This window comes from Schistocerca serialis, chromosome 4 (assembly GCF_023864345.2).
Source record: "Schistocerca serialis cubense isolate TAMUIC-IGC-003099 chromosome 4, iqSchSeri2.2, whole genome shotgun sequence".
Taxonomy (NCBI): Eukaryota; Metazoa; Arthropoda; class Insecta; order Orthoptera; family Acrididae; genus Schistocerca; species Schistocerca serialis.
The window spans coordinates 955,881,874-955,903,320 of record NC_064641.1 but is presented as its reverse complement, the minus strand read 5'-3'; the positions used below and the strand labels follow the sequence as shown (position 1 = coordinate 955,903,320).

Here is a 21,447-nt window from a genome sequence, read left to right as displayed (position 1 = left end):
AGGGGAGTGATCATGTCGGATGTTGAGTCGCGTAGTGCTTCGAGCCATTTAGACCCTGTTCTACTTTAACTCGTGCTTATTTCGTTTCAAGATTCGTTCCGTTGTTTCTGTCACTCGAGCTTCTTACACTACTGGGAACCGTTCATCGTGCTTGACGGTCCACGGTGAACTGTAGGTGCCCATTAATTGTCTGCATAAGCCAGTGCAAAGCGCAGTGGTGTTTATTTTGGTACATAAAATAAATTAAATTACATAGTATTTTAAATACAGTTAGAGCTCTTGAAAAATAGCTGTGCGACCTTGTGACAGTTGCCATCAGTCCGTCGTCAACCGTCCACGGTTGGAAGCAGCCCGCGGTGGAGAAGAAAATGGTCCTCGCGCTTTGTTCATCTGCCGCTTTGCTACCGCCACAGTGCACTGCGAGCGGATGTTCGGGATACAGTCGGATTAAAAGCAATCGTCGGTTAATGGTTCACGCCTCGGAGCTGCGTTGCTCCAGTATGCGGTTGCGAGGTGACGCATGCCTCTGCCTATACGGAACAACAAAGCGGCAGCCGCTGCCAGCAGTCCGCAACAAGCGAGCATCGCTCAACAGCTGGAGCGCCGGGTCGCGGCCCGCGGTCTGTTTGCACATCGCCGACTGTGGCCGGCGGGCTACGGCGCATTCTGCCGCCGCTGCCCAGCCGCACATCGTTTTGACCCAGCCTTAACAGAGGGGCAGAGGCAGCTGCTGGCTACGTGGTTGGCGACGCTCCGCTGGCACGGGACGGACGTAAAGTGGCAAAGAACTGTAGCCAGTTACAGGCAGGCATCTGAGCGGCAGGACCACAAATGAGGAATTCTCCGCCGGTAACTGAATCGTGCCGCCTACTACATTATACAAAAGGCTGTCTCTTTAAATTTCTATTTTTAAAGTTTACTGATTCGTATTTTTTTAGTTTTTACACTCAGTGGGTGCTCAGTACTGAGGACGCTGTGACACGTAACTGCCACTGGCGCTCTTTTGCTGACGTAAGTTCAAATTGTTACAATGAAATGAACACCATTAACTGCTTACAAGCGTTGACATACGTCAACGGGGGCAGATGAAAATGTGTGCCCCGACCAGGACTCGAACCCGGGATCTCCTGCTTACATGGCAGACGTTCTATCCATCTGACACAGAGGATAGCGCGACTGCAGGGATTTATCTCTGGCACGCCTCCCGCGAAACCCACATTCTCAACGTATTGTCCCGCACTATATTCGTAGTGCCCCCGCCCATTATACTCATTACTCGTTGCCGATTCCAGTAAGAGTTCGGGCACTGTTTGTGCATTCGCACAGAAGAAGAAGATGGTCAAGTGGCCGGTGAGCCTTAACTATATATATACTAAGTATATATATCTTAGTACATATATGCTCAAATTTTTAGCAAGAAGGCCCCTTATGGCTAGGGGAATAAATTTTTTTTAAGTTTATGGATTCTTACAACGCATCCTGTAACATATAGCTGCCACTGGCGCTTATGCGCAGATGAAATTCTATGTTTTTACCAAAAAGGTTCATTATTATCAGAAAGTATGATTTTTAATTTTGATTCTTGCTATTGGCTTCTGCAGTGAAGGATCTCAGTGTTTTGCTTGTGTGCCATATAGTTAACACTGGCAGTATTTAACGTTGCTATTTCTTCTTCTTCTTCTTTTTCTTCTTCTTCTTCTTCTTGCGTTACGGCCTCTGTAGGACCACGGGTAGCCCCTTCGTTGACTGTATTTTCCTCTTCTCCCAGAACCTCTTCATTCTTTCTCTTCTTCTCTCCCGCTCTTCTTCCGAGATCTTCAGTTTCCGTTTCTCCTGTCGGCTCCACTGGTGACATTCTAATCTTTTCCTGTATTCTTCTCTGTCATTGATCTCCGGCATATTTGTCGGTGTATATTTGTTCCTCCAATCTTCCTTTCCTTCCATCTTGATCCGCGATTCCAACCAGTCCTTCCGAAGTTTGTGCAGCTGATTGCTGGAATTCCCCAAGGCGGGTGCATGCATTTGCCCGCGTCTTTTTCTTACTTTTTCTTGCTGTGTCTATATAATATACAAGTACTTTACTTTTATAGTGTCCTGCTTAAGTGTGTTTTATGATTGAGATTCCGCACTTTCTCGGCTTCCGAACACAATGTTGACAGTCAGTCAGTAGTGACAGGTCTCGTGCTTTGGGTGGAGGAGGACAGATCTTCGCATGTACAATGTTGTTATTAGCTATAATACTACCTGCGACATTCAAAAATGGTATTCGTAGCTCCCCTATGTACTTTTATGCTTCCCCCTATAGCAATGTATTTATGTATACTTCTGTAATACCTGTCATGTTTTTTTTTTTTTTTTTTTTTTTTTTTTTTTTTTTTTTTTTTTTTTTTTTGTTCTGATAGGATTTAACAGCTGTACACTTTCGTACCTCAAAGCCAGCAGGCGCCACCTGCCGAGTCCTGCGTGCACCAGTCTTAGGGACTTGAATTGTTTTCGTAGTGTGGTGTGTGCAACCAGAATATGCAGTAAACTTCCGGCGTGTGTATGGTGTAAGGTTTCACTGTAGGACTGATTCCGTTTGGTTTGCATTGGATTGCGCCACATGCCGTAATAATGTAATCGACTGCTTCTTTCTTATTTCCAGCGTAGACTGTGAACTTAGAAACAAAGCAGGTTACGTACATTTAAAACAAAAATACTTTCCTCTCGTCCTCTGTTTTATTCTGTTTTGTAGGACACCGTGCAGTTTCCTTTGCAACCATCGCTACCAAATATCAGTGTGTTGTTGAATACTTCCTTGGTAATTCACCTTCACTAAATGGGTCCGCAGCTCGTGGTCGTGCGGTAGCGTTCTCGCTTCCCACGTCCGGGTTCCCGGGTTCGATTCACGGCGGGGTCAAGCCGGCCGAAGTAGCCGTGCGGTTAAAGGCGCTGCAGTCTGGAACCGCAAGACCGCTACGGTCGCAGATTCGAATCCTGCCTCGGGCATGGATGTTTGTGATGTCCTTAGGTTAGTTAGGTTTAAGTAGTTCTAAGTTCTAGGGGACTGATGACCATAGATGTTAAGTCCCATAGTGCTCAGAGCCATTTGAACTTCACTAAATGGAGTCAGGCCACTCTTATGAAATTTTGTACTATTTCCGTAGGCCAATCCAAAGATCCATAAATACATCTGGAACGTGTCATTGGGAAATAATAAAAAATATTACACAGCAACCCAAACTCCAGATGGAAGATGCCATACCTAAAATCTAGATGGTGTGTGGAGCTGGACACTGACTGGTATCAACGCTCTTGCAAGGTAATGGACATAGCAACACCATAGCAAAACTTTACCGTGAAGAACGAAAACCAATACTGGTGAATGATGGCCCGGTACGAGTATACACTGATCAACTAGTACACTATGATCACATACCTAATAGCCGGAATGCCCGCGTTTGACACTAGTAATAGTGGCGACACGTCGCAGCATGCAACGTATGGGACCTTGATAGGTCGCTGGAGGGAATTGGAACCACAGACGCACACACAAGTCACCAAATTCCCGTTAATAGCGGTGAGGGGGGTGATGAGCTCTGAAGCTACCTTCAGTCGCAACCCAGTTGTGTTCGATCGGGTTCAGATCTGGCGAGATGGGGGACAAACAAATGAATTGGGACTCACCATTGTGTTCCTCGACCATTCCATCACACTTCCGGCCTCGTGACAAGGCGCATTATCTGGTGAAAATTGCCACTGTCGTCGGGAAACATGATTGTCATGACGTGGCGCACATCGTCTGCAACAAGTGTACGACACTCCTTGGCCGTCATGGTGCCTTGCACTAGTTGCAGTAGACCCATGATTGCCCACATGTTTGTTCCCCAGAGCATAACGCAGCCGCCGCTAGCTTGACTCCGTTCCACAAAACATGTGTCAAGGAGCAATGTTCCTGGAAGACGACGGTTTCGTGCCCTCCCGCCGGCATAATGAAAAAGGAATCGGGACTCGCCAGGCCTTGCAACGATCCACCACTGCGCCAACGTCCAGTTCCGCCGATCGCGTACCCATTTCAGTCGTAGTTCCCGATGTCGTGGTGTTAACATGGGCACATGCGTGGGCTGTTGGTTGCGGTGGGCCATCCTTAGGAGTGTTCGGTGCACTGTGTGTTCAGCCACACTTGTACTCTGCCTAGTATTAAAGTACGATGTTAGTTCCACCACAGTTCGCCAGCTGCCCCGTTTTACCAGTCTGCCCAGCCTACAACGTCTGACATCAGTAACGAGGGGTGGCCGCCCAACCGCACCACGTCACCTTGCTTTCGCCACGTGTTGAAGACACTCACCACAGCACTTCTGGAACATCCGGCAAGTGGTGCACTTTCCGAAATGCTCGTGCCGAGCCTCTGGGCCATCACAATCTGCCATCGGTCCAACTCAGATAGATGGATCGTGCTCCTTCCCCACCGGACAGAACACTAACTGGTACATCATTTACCGTTCGTGTGTCTGACTAGCAGCAATTCTTCTCCAGGTGACGCTGCTGTCGCCTGGACAGTTTTATATTGATAGTACGTTTGTGGTCAAAATTGTTTTGGTTGGCAGGAGAGCCAACACCGTTTTACTAGAGGAGGCCGAAAGGCACGCGTCTTAGCTCACGCAGGCTGGCGTGAGGTCTGGAACAGGACAAGGAAATTAGAATTTAGAAAAACGGACGTAGCTGGTGGAATACTTTAATCTGTTAATGAAGAACGTCGGTCTTGACGGTACACGATTCAATATCAATAGTAGCTGATAATGGCGCCTTGCTAGGTCGAAGCAAATGACGTAGCTGAAGGCTATGCTAAACTATCGTCTCGGCAATTGAGAACGTATTTTGTCAGTGAACCATCGCTAGCAAAGTCGGTTGTACAACTGGGGCGAGTGCTAGGAAGTCTCTCTAGACCTACCGTGCGGCGGCGCTCGGTCTGCAATCACTGATAGTGGCGACACGCGGGTCCGACGTATACTAACGGACCGCGACCGATTTAAAGGCTACCACCTAGCAAGTGTGTTGTCTGGCGGTGACACCACAATAATGTTCTGGCTGATCGGTGTATACGTCACGTGGTGTCCGTTTGGATTCAACATGTACCGTGTAATATCACATTGGCCTTGTATCTGTGCAAGCGTTGGGCCAGATGTGGGTTGTATGGAGCTGAGATTCTTCGCAGGATACATGGCCGACTTGACGCTGCCTGGTACGCTCATGTTGTAGCTAATGTTGTAACCCAGTCAGTGCGAGAACAACATCCTGAGGGATGAATCTGTTTCCCGCAGGGTCAGTCTAGGATACATATGTGAGCCACCGTGCAGGAGTGGTTTGCAGAACGGAATGACACTTCTGTTCTCGACTGACCTTCTCCTGCAGCAGACCACCTCCCCGTCGCAAACACGTGGGCGGTGATGGAACGGATCGTGCGAGAACCTGTCCTGAATCATCGTCGAGATATCTCGGATGTCTTTCGGAACGTCGCCCTAGTTTCATGGAAGCAGGTGGCAGAAAATGAGAGGTTTATTTCCCACCACCCTGACTCTCGACCTCAGATGACCACTGAAACGTCCTTTGGACAGGATATCAAGTGGAAAGTAAACACATGCTGTGGTCGTTTGAAAGCCGAAGAATCTTATTTAGTACAATAAAACAAAAACAGGAAAAACACCGTCCGATAGTGTAATTTGATACGAATCCTAACCCCCCCGCAGGTGGCTAGTAGTATACAAATTAAGCCACTGAACTACGAAGCCACTGTAGCATGGTCTGCTCTAGTCGGGTATTTCTTATTGTTGTTGTACTCTAGAATACACCTTATGACTTCACTTGCCTTCCCACGTCTGAAATCCTGGATTGATACGGGGCTGATTGTGTTGTGTGTTGCTAAACGGTACGTGTCCTTCAGAACAGTAATGTGGAGGGCTTACCACAAGTCAAGATCGGAAATTCTTCAAGTAACTTAACGTATAGTTTCTCGGTTAAATGGCCTTAGAAATGTATTCTAGGCTGAAAATAGTGTTCCCTGCCCGTAGTACGTCTCTGTGCTCTCGTAGAATTCACTCATATTACAAAGATGCAGGCAAATGCCACGGCATGTAATCGCTCTCTGTTTCCCTAGCAAGGTGACACTGTTGTAAGAATTTGTGCTATAATGGGGGTACAACTAGATTCACAACCCTTTTTTCTCAAAGTATGGGTGCATCAAAAGGAACGGACGGCTGAGACGTGATGAAACTAAGGAAAATTTTTTTAATCGCCTCAACAAAGAAGCCCCAACGGAGGCTAATCTTCGAAAACTGAAAAGAAAAGTCTTTGCACTTGAGTCTGTAACAGATGCACCACGCAGGTGAAGACCCAATAAATATAACAACTATAATGGAGTCACTGAACGCTTAAATGCATCATTACTTTGTTCAACAGCAAAATCGACAAGGAAACGGTAGGCGGAAGTCAACATTCTCAGAACCTACATGCGTCGTTGAATAAAGAAACAAGGTTACCGCTCATTTTGACCCGGCAGTGCCAGTGAATTAAGTGATCATAATAATTGATTCGTGTTGACAGTTACTTGCAGATTTTATAACATTAGTGGCTCGTCGTAAGGTTATGATGACAGACGAATGTGCTGTGTATCTTAGCTCTAGGTCTCGAAATGTTTATATCTTGTCGAAAGACAACCCTCATTGTAATGAAATTAATCAACACCCTCCTCGCATTACGCTGCGGCCCGGTGTCTGGTGTTACCAGTAGCCTTACCAGTGAGCCATGTTTCTCCCATGGGTCTATGACAGGTGCCTCGTACCCGCAGAGGTGATCTCACTGGCTGCTAGCGAACTCGACAATTCTGGCCTGCCGAACAGCGTATGTTGTGCAATAGGATAGTGCTCCTGTTGGACTCCTGTTTGACACTAGTTGAACGACCAGTTTACGTCACGGATAGGATGATGTGGGCCTCATACATGACACAACACCCCCCCCCCCCCCTCTCCCCCCCTCCCCTAGCCACAGTTTTGTCAGAAAACCGCCTCTAAAATTCATGAGGCGCAGTCGTTGACGGCATCGATAGATAATTGAAAATGAAGCATATTTCTTCATCACATATTTTCGTATCCCGCCTGGATAGGGGGCGCGTGGGTCTGTTCCTGAAAACTGAAGGGTAGGCCGAATTTAGGAAGCTAGGAGGAGCAGGTGAAGTAGAACGTCCGCAGCTCGTGGTCGTGCGGTAGCGTTCTCCCTTCCCACGCCCGGGTTCCCGGGTTCGATTCCCGGCGGGGTCAGGGATTTTCTCTGCCTCGTGATGACTGGGTGTTGTGTGATGTCCTTGGGTTGGTTGGGTTTAAGTAGTTCTAAGTTCTAGGGGACTGATGACCATAGATGTTAAGTCCCACAGTGCTCAGAGCCATTTGAACCATTTGAATTGAAGTAGAACACTTGGTACGGCTATTAAAAGTGGTTTTACTATATCGCCAAACAATAACTTGAATACATCAATTGTACTTAACCTTGGCTGACAGATGAGCACGTAGGTACGAAGCTATACATCAAGCTACAAAGTTACAAGTAGTGGCTCGCCCACTATGAAATAGAAACAATGTTGACTGGTCGTCTGCTCGGCATCAAATGGACAGAATCTGGAGCGGCGCTCGTGGAGCTGCACAGCGCCAGCTAGAGGGCGCTGTCCTCGGTGTCGGTGTCGTAGTGCCAACCTACGAACTTGCACCTACGCCGTGGCATCGTAGCTATCGATACCACACATATTGTATTCAGGAACGAATTTGTTTCCCTACATATCGATGAAGGAAACTTTTTTTGTTTGCCTCTAGTGCATGCGTGTAAACGCTGGCGTCGTGAACAAGGCATCTGGCTGGGAGGAGGGAACATGTTTTCGACTCCCAAGAACATTCATTTTCGATTTGTATTTGTTCCGTTTCGAAATTGTTAGAAATAGAGAAGTTAATAAGGTAAGTAAATCAGTAAGAAGTACTCAAAAGGTAGGCAAACAAATTTCTCAAACGACATGTATTAATATAGAATTAGAAATGTAATCCTCGTCCCTTTCGAACGGCTCTTTCAGTCACTCTGTTGCATGCCCTCTAAACGACATGGATTGCTAGGGAATTAAATTGTAACCCTGGTCGCTTTACAAAGCTTCTCACATTCATACTGTTTCATGTCCTCGATCTGTTTCGAACAACTAGATTGATGGTACTTTCATATAAACATTCGAAGAAAGTCAACTCGCCGCGCCAAGAAAGTCTAAGTAATCCAATCTTCGCGCAATTGTGTAGTTCCCCTCGAAGGTTCAGTGCGTAAAAGACTTGGTTTACGTTTTGAAATATTTCTTTTTCGGGAATTTATTTTGATGCCAATCACGCATACAATGACATTTACTGAGTAATCGGTGCTGAAAATGGATCACTGAATCATTATTTCATCCGCGGCGTTGTGCAATTGAGGCTGGTTTTCCAGAAGCTGATTGCAATTTTGAAACCACGAAATAAAACTTTTAACTTGGTCGTAAGAACAAACATCGCACGCTGGTTTTCCAGAAGCTGATTGCAATTTTGAAGAAGCCATGAAATAAAACTTTTAACTTGGTGGTAAGAACAAACATCGCACGCTGGTTTTCCAGAAGCTGATTGCAATTTTGAAGAAGCCATGAAATAAAACTTTTAACTTGGTGGTAAGAACAAACATCGCACGCTGGTTTTCCAGAAGCTGATTGCAATTTTGAAGAAGCCATGAAATAAAACTTTTAACTTGGTGGTAAGTTCCTGTAAATTATTATGGGTGCAGGTTACACTAAACAACCGAACTAGGTTAATAATTGGCTCCTTTTACCGACCTCCCGACTCAGCAGCATTAGTGGCAGAACAACTGAGAGAAAATTTGAAATACATTTCACATAAATTTTCTCAGCATGTTATAGTCTTAGGTGGAGATTTCAATTTACCAGATATAGACTGGGACACTCAGATGTTTAGGACGGGTGGTAGGGACAGAGCATCGAGTGACATTATACTGAGTGCACTATCCGAAAATTACCTCGAGCAATTAAACAGAGAACCGACTCGTGGAGATAACATATTGGACCTACTGATAACAAACAGACCCGAACTTTTCGAATCTGTATGTACAGAACAGGGAATCAGTGATCATAAGGCCGTTGCAGCATCCCTGAATATGGAAGTTAATAGGAATATAAAAAAAGGGAGGAAGGTTTATCTGTTTAGCAAGAGTAATAGAAGGCAGATTTCAGACTACCTAACAGATCAAAACGAAAATTTCTGTTCCGACACTGACAATGTTGAGTGTTTATGGAAAAAGTTCAAGGCAATCGTAAAATGCGTTTTAGACAGGTACGTGCCGAGTAAAACTGTGAGGGACGGGAAAAACCCACCGTGGTACAACAACAAAGTTAGGAAACTACTGCGAAAGCAAAGAGAGCTCCACTCCAAGTTTAAACGCAGCCAAAACCTCTCAGACAAACTGAAGCTAAACGATGTCAAAGTTAGCGTAAGGAGGGCTATGCGTGAAGCGTTCATTGAATTCGAAAGTAAAATTCTATGTACCGACTTGACAGAAAATCCTAGGAAGTTCTGGTCTTACGTTAAATCAGTAAGTGGCTCGAAACAGCATATCCAGACACTACGGGATGATGATGGCATTGAAACAGAGGATGACACGCGTAAAGCTGAAATACTAAACACCTTTTTCCAAAGCGGTTTCACAGAGGAAGACCGCACTGCAGTTCCTTCTCTAAATCCTCGCACAAACGAAAAAATGGCTGACATCGAAATAAGTGTCCAAGGAATAGAAAAGCAACTGGAATCACTCAATAGAGGAAAGTCCACTGGACCTGACGGGATACCAATTCGATTCTACACAGAGTACGCGAAAGAACTTGCCCCCCTTCTAACAGCCGTGTACCGCAAGTCTCTAGAGGAACGGAGGGTTCCACATGATTGGAAAAGAGCACAGATAGTCCCAGTCTTCAAGAAGGGTCGTCGAGCAGATGCGCAAAACTATAGACCTATATCTCTTACGTCGATCTCTTCTAGAATTTTAGAACATGTTTTTTGCTCGCGTATCATGTCATTTCTGGAAACCCAGAATCTACTATGTAGGAATCAACATGGATTCCGGAAACAGCGATCGTGTGAGACCCAACTCGCCTTATTCGTTCATGAGACCCAGAAAATATTAGATACAGGCTCCCAGGTAGATGCTATTTTTCTTGACTTCCGGAAGGCGTTCGATACAGTTCCGCACTGTCGCCTGATAAACAAAGTAAGAGCCTACGGAATATCAGACCAGCTGTGTGGCTGGATTGAAGAGTTTTTAGCAAACAGAACACAGCATGTTGTTATCAATGGAGAGACGTCTACAGACGTTAAAGTAACCTCTGGCGTGCCACAGGGGAGTGTTATGGGACCATTGCTTTTCACAATATATATAAATGACTTAGTAGATAGTGTCGGAAGTTCCATGCGGCTTTTCGCGGATGATGCTGTAGTATACAGAGAAGTTGCTGCATTAGAAAATTGTAGCGAAATACAGGAAGATCTGCAGCGGATAGGCACTTGGTGCAGGGAGTGGCAACTGACCCTTAACATAGACAAATGTAATGTATTGCGAATACATAGAAAGAAGGATCCTTTATTGTATGATAATATGATAGCGGAACAAACACTGGTAGCAGTTACTTCTGTAAAATATCTGGGAGTATGCGTACGGAACGATTTGAAGTGGAATGATCATATAAAACTAATTGTTGGTAAGGCGGGTACCAGGTTGAGATTCACTGGGAGAGTGCTTAGAATATGTAGTCCATCAACAAAGGAGGTGGCTTGCAAAACACTCGTTCGACCTATACTTGAGTATTGCTCATCAGTGTGGGATCCGTACCAGGTCGGGTTGACGGAGGAGATAGAGAAGATCCAAAGAAGAGCGGCGCGTTTCGTCACAGGGTTATTCGGTAACCGTGATATCGTTACGGAGATGTTTAATAAACTCAAGTGGCAGACTCTGCAAGAGAGGCGCTCTGCATCGCGGTGTAGCTTGCTCGCCAGGTTTCGAGAGGGTGCGTTTCTGGATGAGGTATCGAATATATTGCTTCCCCCTACTTATACTTCCCGAGGAGATCACGAATGTAAAATTAGAGAGATTAGAGCGCGCACGGAGGCTTTCAGACAGTCGTTCTTCCCGCGAACCATACGCGACTGGAACAGGAAAGGGAGGTAATGACAGTGGCACGTAAAGTGCCCTCCGCCACACACCGTTGGGTGGCTTGCGGAGTATCAATGTAGATGTAGATGTAGATGTAGATGAAGAACAAACATCGCACGCTGGTTTTCCAGAAGCTGATTGCAATTTTGAAGAAGCCATGAAATAAAACTTTTAACTTGGTGGTAAGAACAGACATCGCACGGCTGGCACACAGATGCGCCATTTGACGGTATTACTTCTACCGTGCAAATGGTTTGACCCTCGTTGTCTATAAACATACTACTACACATAGCGTTATTGGTTCGTCCACCGCAGGAATCTACTATGAGACAAAACTTCTTATCAGCAACGGAAGGTTTTAAAGTATTCCCAAAATATGTTTTGTAAATTTTGTTTGTCAATTCACAGGGTTTGGAGCAAATGACGTAAATATTTCTTGGTTCAAATGGGTCAAATGTCTCTGAGCACTATGGAACTCAACTTGTGAGGTCATTAGTCCCCTAGAACTTAGAACTAGTTAAACCCAACTAACCTATGGACATCACACACATCCATGCCCGAGGCAGGATTCGAACGTGCGACCGTAGCGGTCTCGCGGTTCCAGACTGCAGCGCCTAGAACCGCACAGTCACTTCGGCCGGCAAACATTTCTTAACGAGGCGATTAAACGATTCATCTCTTCTATACCGCGTGGACCAGATTAATCGTTAGTTTCTTACAAGCAAAGGAAACTTTTAGGCAACAATTATCCAGACACAATAACGTTTCGCGTACGAATGCGTCATCATGCTACCAACTGCAACAAAGGTTCACTTTTCTCCCTCGAATGCTCGTCTTCTCAGCACTCTACTCGCAGCTATTTTCGTGTGTCTGAGAACAAAATTTTAATTCTTTACTAATGCAATTCATCTGAGAAATTTGTTCGTCCACATCGTTTTCATTTCTTATTGATTTACTTACTTTATTATACCTCCCATTGCTATCAATTTCTAAATGGAAAAAGTACAAACAAAAAAAAAAAACTTTGATTAGGAATCTAACATGGGTTATCCGCTCCACACTTCCATGTCGTAGCAGCTGCGCCAGCGGAGCTTTCGTCCCCCAGCGTTCACCTTGTGGATGAACAAGCGGCGTTCAGAAAATATTTCTTCCTCGAGTTCAAGGAAAGTACGCGTTTGCGGCCCCCATGTATGATATTTCCAATTATCTGTCGATCTTGTCAATTTTGAGTCGATTGCACATCGTAAACTTTAGGAGCGGTTTTCTCAGAAAGGGGGAGGGGGGAGGGCTGTTGAGCTGAAACATCCTAATTTTAAGTTGTACGCGAGCTACCTGCCAAATATGATCCTAATTCGTAGGCCTTGTATGGAGCCTCCCTGTGTGAGGGGAGCACTGTCGTCAGCGAATATCATCGTTGATATCCTTCCATCCTCAATTTTAAATGCCACTCCTCAACTTAACTTTTATTTCCGTCGTTGTCTCGCCGTTTCACAGGGAGGAAGGCAGGAAGCACTTGCGAAAAGGAAAGTAAGGAACACGGCCCAGATGAGACGCTACAACCAACAGGAAAACACTCGAACGTCAAATCGGACCACGCACACTTGCTGGAGCTGTTTACCAAAATTAAATTCAACATAATGATGCTGCAACTGGCCACTTAATGAATGTGCTACAAAGAAGAACCTTTTGGAGACTAAGATAAAGAATACCGTAAATTATAAAATGTTTCTAAATCTAGTTTTTCGCTCATTATTTGTTCTGTTAAACAAGTTGTATTATTGAGAATTCAGTGAAATATGACAAGCTGATGGTAGAATGCATCTGGCGAAACATAACTGGGCTGGAAGATTTCGTTGTTTGCATTGCCACGAAGAACGAAAAATCAAATGATATTGATTAACTACGTCTCCACAATATCCGAGAATGGCTCCAGCAGTGGAGACGAAAGGTTAGGCAGAAAAATGTACTCAGAAAAGCATCGACCAAGGATATGGGTACCGGTCACGAAAGATTGCATTTCAAGTCTGAGACAGCCAAAGTGGTCGTCTTCCGTCCTTCATCGACCACCTCCTGAGCGACACTTTTAATCATTTTTTGTACTGTTTTCTTTCAGTACCCCAATGCGAAAACGGTGCTTCTACTTCACGTCATTTACGGCGTGATTCTTCATTCAAAACTAGTGTTTTTGCATTCTGTCTGCTTTGCTGAGAATCGAAAGGGAGCTTCTGCTATTTTTTCTTCAGCTGTCTTCTAAAGACCAGTCCCAAATTCTTCTCTTGTGCCAAGCACCTCATCTGCCAAAAACACTTGCACCCTACGCCCTCAATTATTTGTTGGGTGTGTTCCAGTGTCCGTCTTGCACTATAGATTTTACACCCTACAATTCCCTCTACTACCAGTGCAGTAACACCCTGGTGTCTTAGGATATGTCCTATCATCTTGCCAGGATTGTTATCTTGTCTGTATTTTCCTTGCGTTTCTCCTCTCCTTTCCTGAACTTCGGCCTACATAATTTTCAAAACCCTGTCATAGCAAGACGTCTCAAACACTTGTGTGATGTTCTCTTCCTGTTTTCCCATAAACAATGATTCAGTAAGACACAATTTTGTACTCCATACCTACACTCTTGGAAATTTCTTCCTCAGATTAAGGTTCAAAATGGTTCAAATGGTTCTGAGCACTATGGGACTTAACATCTGTGGTCTAACTTAGAACTACTTAAACCTAACTAACCTAAGGACGTCACACACACCCATTCCTGAGGCAGGATTCGAACCTGCGACCGTAGCGGTCACGCGGATCCAGGCTGAAGTGCCTAGAACCGCACGGCCACACTGGCCGGCTCAGATTAAGGCCGATGTCTGACTCTTTTGGGCATGAATGCCCTCTTCGCCTGTGATTGTTTTTATGTCCTCTTTACTCGGTCCGTCATGTGTTATTTACTTCCAAAATATCAGCATTCCACAACTTCGTCTACTTCGTGGTGCCCACATTTGCTGCTAAGTTTAACTGTACTCTCGTTTCTGGTACTCCTCTTTACTTCCGTCTTTCTTCGGTGTATTTCTGGTCTACGTTCTGTGCGCATTAGACTGTTCATTCCACTGAACACTTCCTGTAACTTCTCGTACCTCAGTACGTTTTCACTAATAATAGAAGCTGAACTTCAGGGTGTAAAATGAAAGTGATACGGCAATTTTGCTGCTTCCTGTGAATGATGGGTATGTGCAGTGAGATATCAATTTCGCTGAGTCGCACTTGTCTTATTTATACTCTAAAACACATACATTGTTCGTTAATTAGTATTCTTTCGGGTAAGGGTAGAATTATTTGAAGTATTTGTCAAATCGTCGTTACACAGGCTGCGACATGGTCGCGTTTGGAACAGTGACCCGAATATAGAATAAATTTTTGGCGTTAGAGTACCGGTTTCGGCCTATAATGACCGTCTTCAGATATGTTTTATAAAAACATTGTTTTACAAAACAGATCTGAAGATGGTCGTTGTAGACCGAAACCGGTAGTCTGATGACACAAAAATTTGTGACCATAGACGTTTAGTAAAAGAATTTTAAATCGTCGTTATTTAAAATGTGCCATCTGCATATTCATCGTCGTTTTCTTTCCGTGTTTTGTAATCTACAGACTAGCAACGCAGTGCTTGCTACATTTTAGCTCCGACTGGCGCGCGCCACGTTCCTGGCGCCAGCTCGTTGGCGAGTTTCCAACCGCGGTCTTGTCTTCCTGCTGATTGGGTTAGGCCGCTGCGTGTTGGGCAGGCCGTGTTAACAGCCGGCAGTAGGGAAGGAAACCCCTGGGCAGCCATACTCTCACCGCAGTAGATGGTTCGGCCATGTTTGCGAACTTTGTACCGACCTATACATGTTGTTGGTACAGAAATTTTGCCTACATTTCGTTCTTCATGTAACGGCCAGTGTACTAAATAATAAAGGCAGTTGTTTGACTGGTCACTGAAACAGAATTAGTGAATATACCGAAATCTACCACTTTCAGTGGTAGATCATTTAGCAAGGGAACCACCTTTGCAGACACAGAACGTTCTATAATTATTATACTAAAATTAGAAAGTTTAACAGACAAGCTGGCTACAGAAGAAGTCTCCAAAACGATGAGCAGATACCGTAATGCTTCTGTCTAAAACACTCGAATATTTTGGTTGCAAAAAGGTGCATAGCCATCAACAATTTTCAGGTTCATAGCGTTCTGGCACACTGGCTGTCATTAACTGTTTCAAAACATCCCTTTACTTTGCACTGAAGACTGCACAGTTTCTGCTGTGCAACCAATTTCAAGAGACTGCATAGTTCAACTCATCAAATGGACAAACTTGTCTGACAGTCGCAATTACCATCAAGCCACACGAAGGCGAAACATGTTTGAGAGATAACTAGACTTCACAATAGCTAGTGTTGCAGGATACTCTTACCCGTGCGTGATATCCTAAGTCCCTGCTATGGAGAAACCCGATGAAGTCAAGAGTTTAATGGTAAATTCTAGCAAACCCAAAAGGTTTGTACCATTGTCCGACATAATGAACGTCTCCTACTGTAGCACAAGTACGCCTATCTCACAGGGTACCAAACTGTAAGTGTATCACCTACGCCAATTTTCCACTTTTTTGTTTATATGTTAGGTTTTGCCGATGATTTGGACACCTCGCGTTTAACGTGCGAGCTCCACAACCGTAACAGTGTGACTGATGACTTCCAGTTCATTCACACTCTCTGTACGGTCGTACTTCCTTGTTTACGCACGCGGCAACCTGGGAAGTGCGCGGTGAAACCTTATCTTAAATTCTGATATGAGTATGAGATTAAGTTTTTGAATATGATTAGTTATATGCAGTTTTCAGGGTCTCTTACAGCCGCTTACAAATCTATTACGTTGTTAACGTGCAGTGGAAGGTAGCATGATGCTGAATTCCTCTGTCTCTGCACTCGCAGCCGCCTCACTGCCCGGCCTGTGTTTCAGTAGTTCGAGGTGAGAGGGATATAGTCTGTGGTATGACAAAAGATGTACCGTCTCCCTAGTGGGATCGAAGAACAGAGAGTCAAGGCGTCGGCTCTTGTGAGTAGTGCCGTGAGACTCTGCCAGGTACTTATCCTACAGATTTTTAAGTGGAGTTTATTGATGATCATAACACTAGTTATGTGGTGGGCACTCTCAATACTTCCGTCTTTTAGCCAGCATGAAGCAGCATTGCAGCTTACAGCGATGTCTACCGGGCACATTCCGAGAACCAGCTACAGGGTGTAGTAGTGGGATGGAGGTATTGAGGGATATGAAAGGAACGATCATTCAAAGCAGAAACGTACACTCTAAAATGCATGCCTTGAAGGTATGAGCACTTATAAGTTACTGTGAAACAAATGTCTTGTGTTGGAGGCTCTTTGCTTTCCGTATTTTGAGACATGCTAGACGCCTACTGAAAGTCGTCTTTCAGTTGGTATGCGCCGTTTACCTGATACCTTAAGAGCTATTAGCATCTTCGCTTATGTGGAACACATCTCGTGTACTGAACAAGCGCTTGTAACTCTTAAAGTATACATTTTAGAGCCCGTCTGTGCTAGACAAATTGTTCTTCTTTCGGTCCGTACCAGCTCCTCTGAAAACATAGAAAGCGAAGAGCTTCCAATAGAAGAAATTTGTCGCACAGCATTGAAGATGAAGAAGTGGTCACAGTTCTTACAGTGTGCATTTTAGAGTTCATGTTTATTAGACTCTTTAGCTTTGAGTAATCGTTCCTGTGGTATTCGTCAATATTGATCATTCCTCTTGGGGCATCTTGTGTAACGACTCGACTGAAGTGGGTGGAAACGACGCAGGTATTCTCACTAGCGCTCTCGAGGCACAGCTGTTCTGCGCTGCGCGACGTGAAAGTGCTGACTCCAGAAGTAGAAATTGCTGTGAATACGACACTTCGGTGCGCTCTAGTGACTGAATTTAGTACCTCCTGTACTTGTTAGTATGTTCAGTATTATGGATGCCTTACTCACTACTGCCGATATGTGGTCTCTGTAACTACGATGTTTTTCTTAGGTAACTACAGGTCGCGGAAAACCACATAAATCGATTAGGCTACCGTATCGGAAATCACTGTGATCGCTGAGACGAGCTACGAGAATTTCACGCGTAGCCTGTCCCGTATTGAGGAACGGAACGTTATTACGCCCGTGCGAGCTCGGCGGCGCGCTAGCCGTGTTGTAAGCGCGCCGTAACGTTGAATGCTTACGTAATAGCGACAGGGAGAGGAGCGCCGGACACTTGCCGAGGCGGCGCAACCGATGCGGAGGCCGTTAATAGCAATTAGCGCAGAGCCCGGCGGCGGCCAGTACAAAGCCCCGGGGGCGGCGGCGCGTAATCGCCGTATTGCCCACCCCCGCCCGCCCCGCCGCCTACAGCCCTGTAGGAGAACAGCGCCCCTAATAGAGGCGGCCGCTGGGGGCGGACTCGTGCCACAGACAGGCTGGGTACTGGCCGCGTAACCTGCAGCGCCACAGGGACTCGAATACAGTGGAAGGGAAACCTGGAAAAAGAAAAACACTCGAGATGCTATAACCGAGCGACGTGTTACTCCATCTTTTTTAAATCCTTAAGGCGAATTCCGGTAAGATTCCTTTCAGAAGGCCAATCCGATTCATCTACATCTATCTACATACGTAGTCCGCAATCCACCATACGGTGCGTGGCGTCCGCAGCTCGTGGTCGTGCGGTTGCGTTCTCGCTTCCCACGCCCGTGTTCCCGGGTTCGATTCCCGGCGGGTCACGGATTTTCTCTGCCTCGTGATGACTGGATGTTGTGTGATGTCCTTAGGTTAGTTAGGTTTAAGTAGTTCTAAGTTCTAGGGGACTGATGATCATAGATGTTAAGTCCCATAGTACTCAGAGCCATTTGAACCATTTTTGAACTGTGCGTGGCGGAGGGTACCTCGTACCACAACTAGCATCTTCTCTCCCAGTTCCACTCCCAAACAGAAAGAGGGAAAAATGACTGCCTAAATGCCTCTGTACGACCCCTAATCTCTCTTATCTTATCTTTGTGGTCTTTCCGCGAAATGTAAGTTGGCGGCAGTAAAATTGTACTGCAGTCAGCCTCAAATGCTGGTTCTCTAAATTTCCTCCGTAGCGATTCACGAAAAGAACGGCTCCTTTACTCTAGAGATTCCCACCCCAGTTCTTTTAGCATTTCTGCAACACTCGCGCGATGATCAAACCTACCAGTAACAAATCTAGCAGCCCGCCTCTGATTGGCTCTGAGCACTATGCGACTTAACTTCTGAGGTCATCAGTCCCCTAGAATCTAAAACTAATTAAACCTGACTAACCTAAGGACATCACACACATCCATGCCCGAGGCAGGATTCGAACCTGTGACCGTAGCGGCTGCTCGGTTCCAGACTGTAGCGCCTAGAATAGCACGGCCACTCCGGCAGCCCACCGCCTCTGAATTGCCTCTATGTCCTCCCTCAATCCGACCTCATAGGGCCTCCAAACGCTTGAGCAGTACTCAAGAATAGGTCGTATTAGTGTTTTATAAGCGGTCTCCTTTACAGATGAACCACATTTTCCCAAAATTCTACAAATGAACCGAAGACGACTATCCGCCTTCCCCACAACTGCCATTACATGCTTGTCCCACTTCATATCGCTCTGCAATGTTACGCCCAAATATTTAATCGACGTGACTGTGTCAAGCGCTTCACTACTAATAGAGTACAAGATTCTTTTTCCTATTCATCTGCATTAATTTACATTTATCTATATTTAGAGTTAGCTGCCATTCTTTACACCAATCACAAATCCTGTCCAAGTCATTTTGCATCCTCCTACAGTCACTCAACGACGACACCTTCCCATACACCACAGCATCATCAGCAAATAGCCGCACATTGCTATCGACCCTATCCAAAAGATCATTTATGTAGATAGAAAACAACAGCGGACCTAGCACACTTCCTTGGGGTACTCCAGATGATACCCTCACCTCCGATGAACACTCACCATCGGGGACAACGTACTGGGTTCTATTACTTAAGAAGCCTTCGAGCCACTCACGTATTTGGGAATTAATCCCATATGCTCGTACCTTAGTTAGAAGTCTGCAGTGGGGCACCGAGTCAAACGCTTTCCGGAAGGAATATGGCATCCGTCTGATACCCTTCATCCATGGTTCGTAAGATATCATGTGAAAAAAGGGCGAGTTGCGTTTCGCAGGAGCGATGCTTTCTAAAGCCGTGCTGATGCATGGACAGCAACTTCTCTGTCTCAAGTAAATTCATTATATTCGAACTGAGAATATGTTTGAGAATCCTGCAACAAACCGATGTTAAGGATATTGGTCTGTAATTTTGAGGATCCGTCCTTCTACCCTTCTTATATACAGGCGTCACCTGCGCTTTTTTCCGGTCGCTCGAGACTTTACATTGGGCAAGAGATTTGCGATAAATGCCTCCCTCATTCTTCCCTCATTCGAGAGAATGCTTCGTTTCTAATGACGTCGTCACGGATGAGACACTAAATCCTAGTCTACCACTCCCTCCTTCGGGAACCACTCGAAGCAAAACTGCAGCCCTGAAAATGGAGTTTGACAGTGGATTGCTGTAGGTGCGCAGAAGCTGGTGGCCGCGCGGTAGTTTCGTGTGTCCCCCAAGTGTGGAACATTAGGCCAGGCGGCCTTCTTTTACAATCCGGGAGCCCCGTGGCGCTGTTGCTGCTCCCAAGCCGGCCTCTCTGCCCTTCTAAGACAGCCCGACGTCGACAGTCTGCCAGGCAAGTTCTGTAACCCGGGGCTGCTCTTTGAGCGGCCAGACCCAGTCGTGCCACCAGGCATGACACATTCCAGTTGCCAAGAGGTGCTTCTTTCCTTCTTTCCATTTCTTCCCTAGGAGCTGTTGCGGACTCGGCACCTCTCTTCGCCCTCCATCCCCCTGATCCTCGAGAGGAGGCAAACTGAAAGAAGAGAGAAATCTTAGCAAGAGACTATAGTTAACTCCAATTGCGAATTTGCTGGTTAGCCCGGTGAGTGATATGAGTAGTAAGTGGTTTAAAAGAAGATATCGTGTTATTCTTCAGAGGTGGAGCATCCAGTGCCTCGAGCTCCTACGATCTGGCCCCGATCAAATGCAGTGACACACGTGTCATGCACACGGTTAGTTCGACTATCGCCTAGGAGAGCACTCCAGTTTACGACGACATTCCAGCCACGTGGAATGCTGACTGCAAACACCGCAAAGAAATAGTTCACATGGCTCTGAGCACTAAAGGACTTAACTTCTGAGGTCATCAGTCCCCTAGAACTTAGAGCTACTTAAACCTAACCAACCTAAGGACATCACACATATCCATGCCCGAGGCAGGATTCGAACCTGCGACCGTAGCGGTCGCGGTTACAGCCAGTAGCGCCTGGAACCGCCCGGCCACCCCGGCCGGCGAAATCACGGCAGAACCTGCAGGCAACTCTCTCTGCGGCACATCTGCTATCTGTAGTTACATTTTTCACAAATGCGTGTCAAACACACAAGAAGAAATGGACAAGAAATTATTACTTTTGTGGCGGCGTTCGTAGCGACAAGCAATTCGCTGTAGAAACGGCTTACGAAGTCACCGCCACACTTTTAATAGCGGGCCGACCGGTCCGCTGGAACAGTGAACAAAAAGATGAAAACCCAAACACTCTGATTAAATAAAAGTCGGTACTTATCTTTATTAACGAAGATACAGAAACAGAGTAGTGAACTCCGTGTCTACAGAAATCTGTCTAGTTCGAGTCGGAGCGGCTAGGTCAGCGTCGGCTGACTACAAACAACAACTCTGCTGCGATGAACACACAACTGACTAGCAAGTACACAATTCGGTGGCGAGTATACAACTGAGCGGTGAATACAGAACTGTCCTAGCGCTCGCGACTCCAGCGCTTAAGAACCCAGAAGCCAGCGGTGGCGCGCGCAGACTTGCGGCGATTTCCTGTCTCGCTGGCGCTGCTTATGCGGACGGCGTCCGGACTTTGATGCTGCCAACCTTTTGGCAGCGGGCTCGGGTGGCATTACTGGCTAGGATATAACACTCGTCCCCCCCAAATCGCCGCACCGTCGTTGAATAATGACGTGGCGAGCGTCGACGGCGGGGGAGGGGTCTGGCCGCAGGCGTAGCAGAAGAGACCGGGGCGGAGACTGTTGTCGGTGGCAG

General features: G+C 46.0%; 1 protein-coding gene across 1 annotated transcript in view; it reads right to left on the bottom strand.

Moving 5' to 3' along the window:
• Positions 1-17,568: 17,568 nt before the first annotated feature.
• The window catches only part of LOC126474855 (translation initiation factor IF-2-like), a 96,068-nt gene continuing 92,189 nt past the window's right edge, over positions 17,569-21,447 (bottom strand). The window contains exon 3 of the mRNA XM_050102335.1: positions 17,569-17,788. Within this exon, the coding sequence (XP_049958292.1) occupies positions 17,569-17,788 (220 nt within the window). The remainder of the gene's footprint in view (positions 17,789-21,447) is intronic.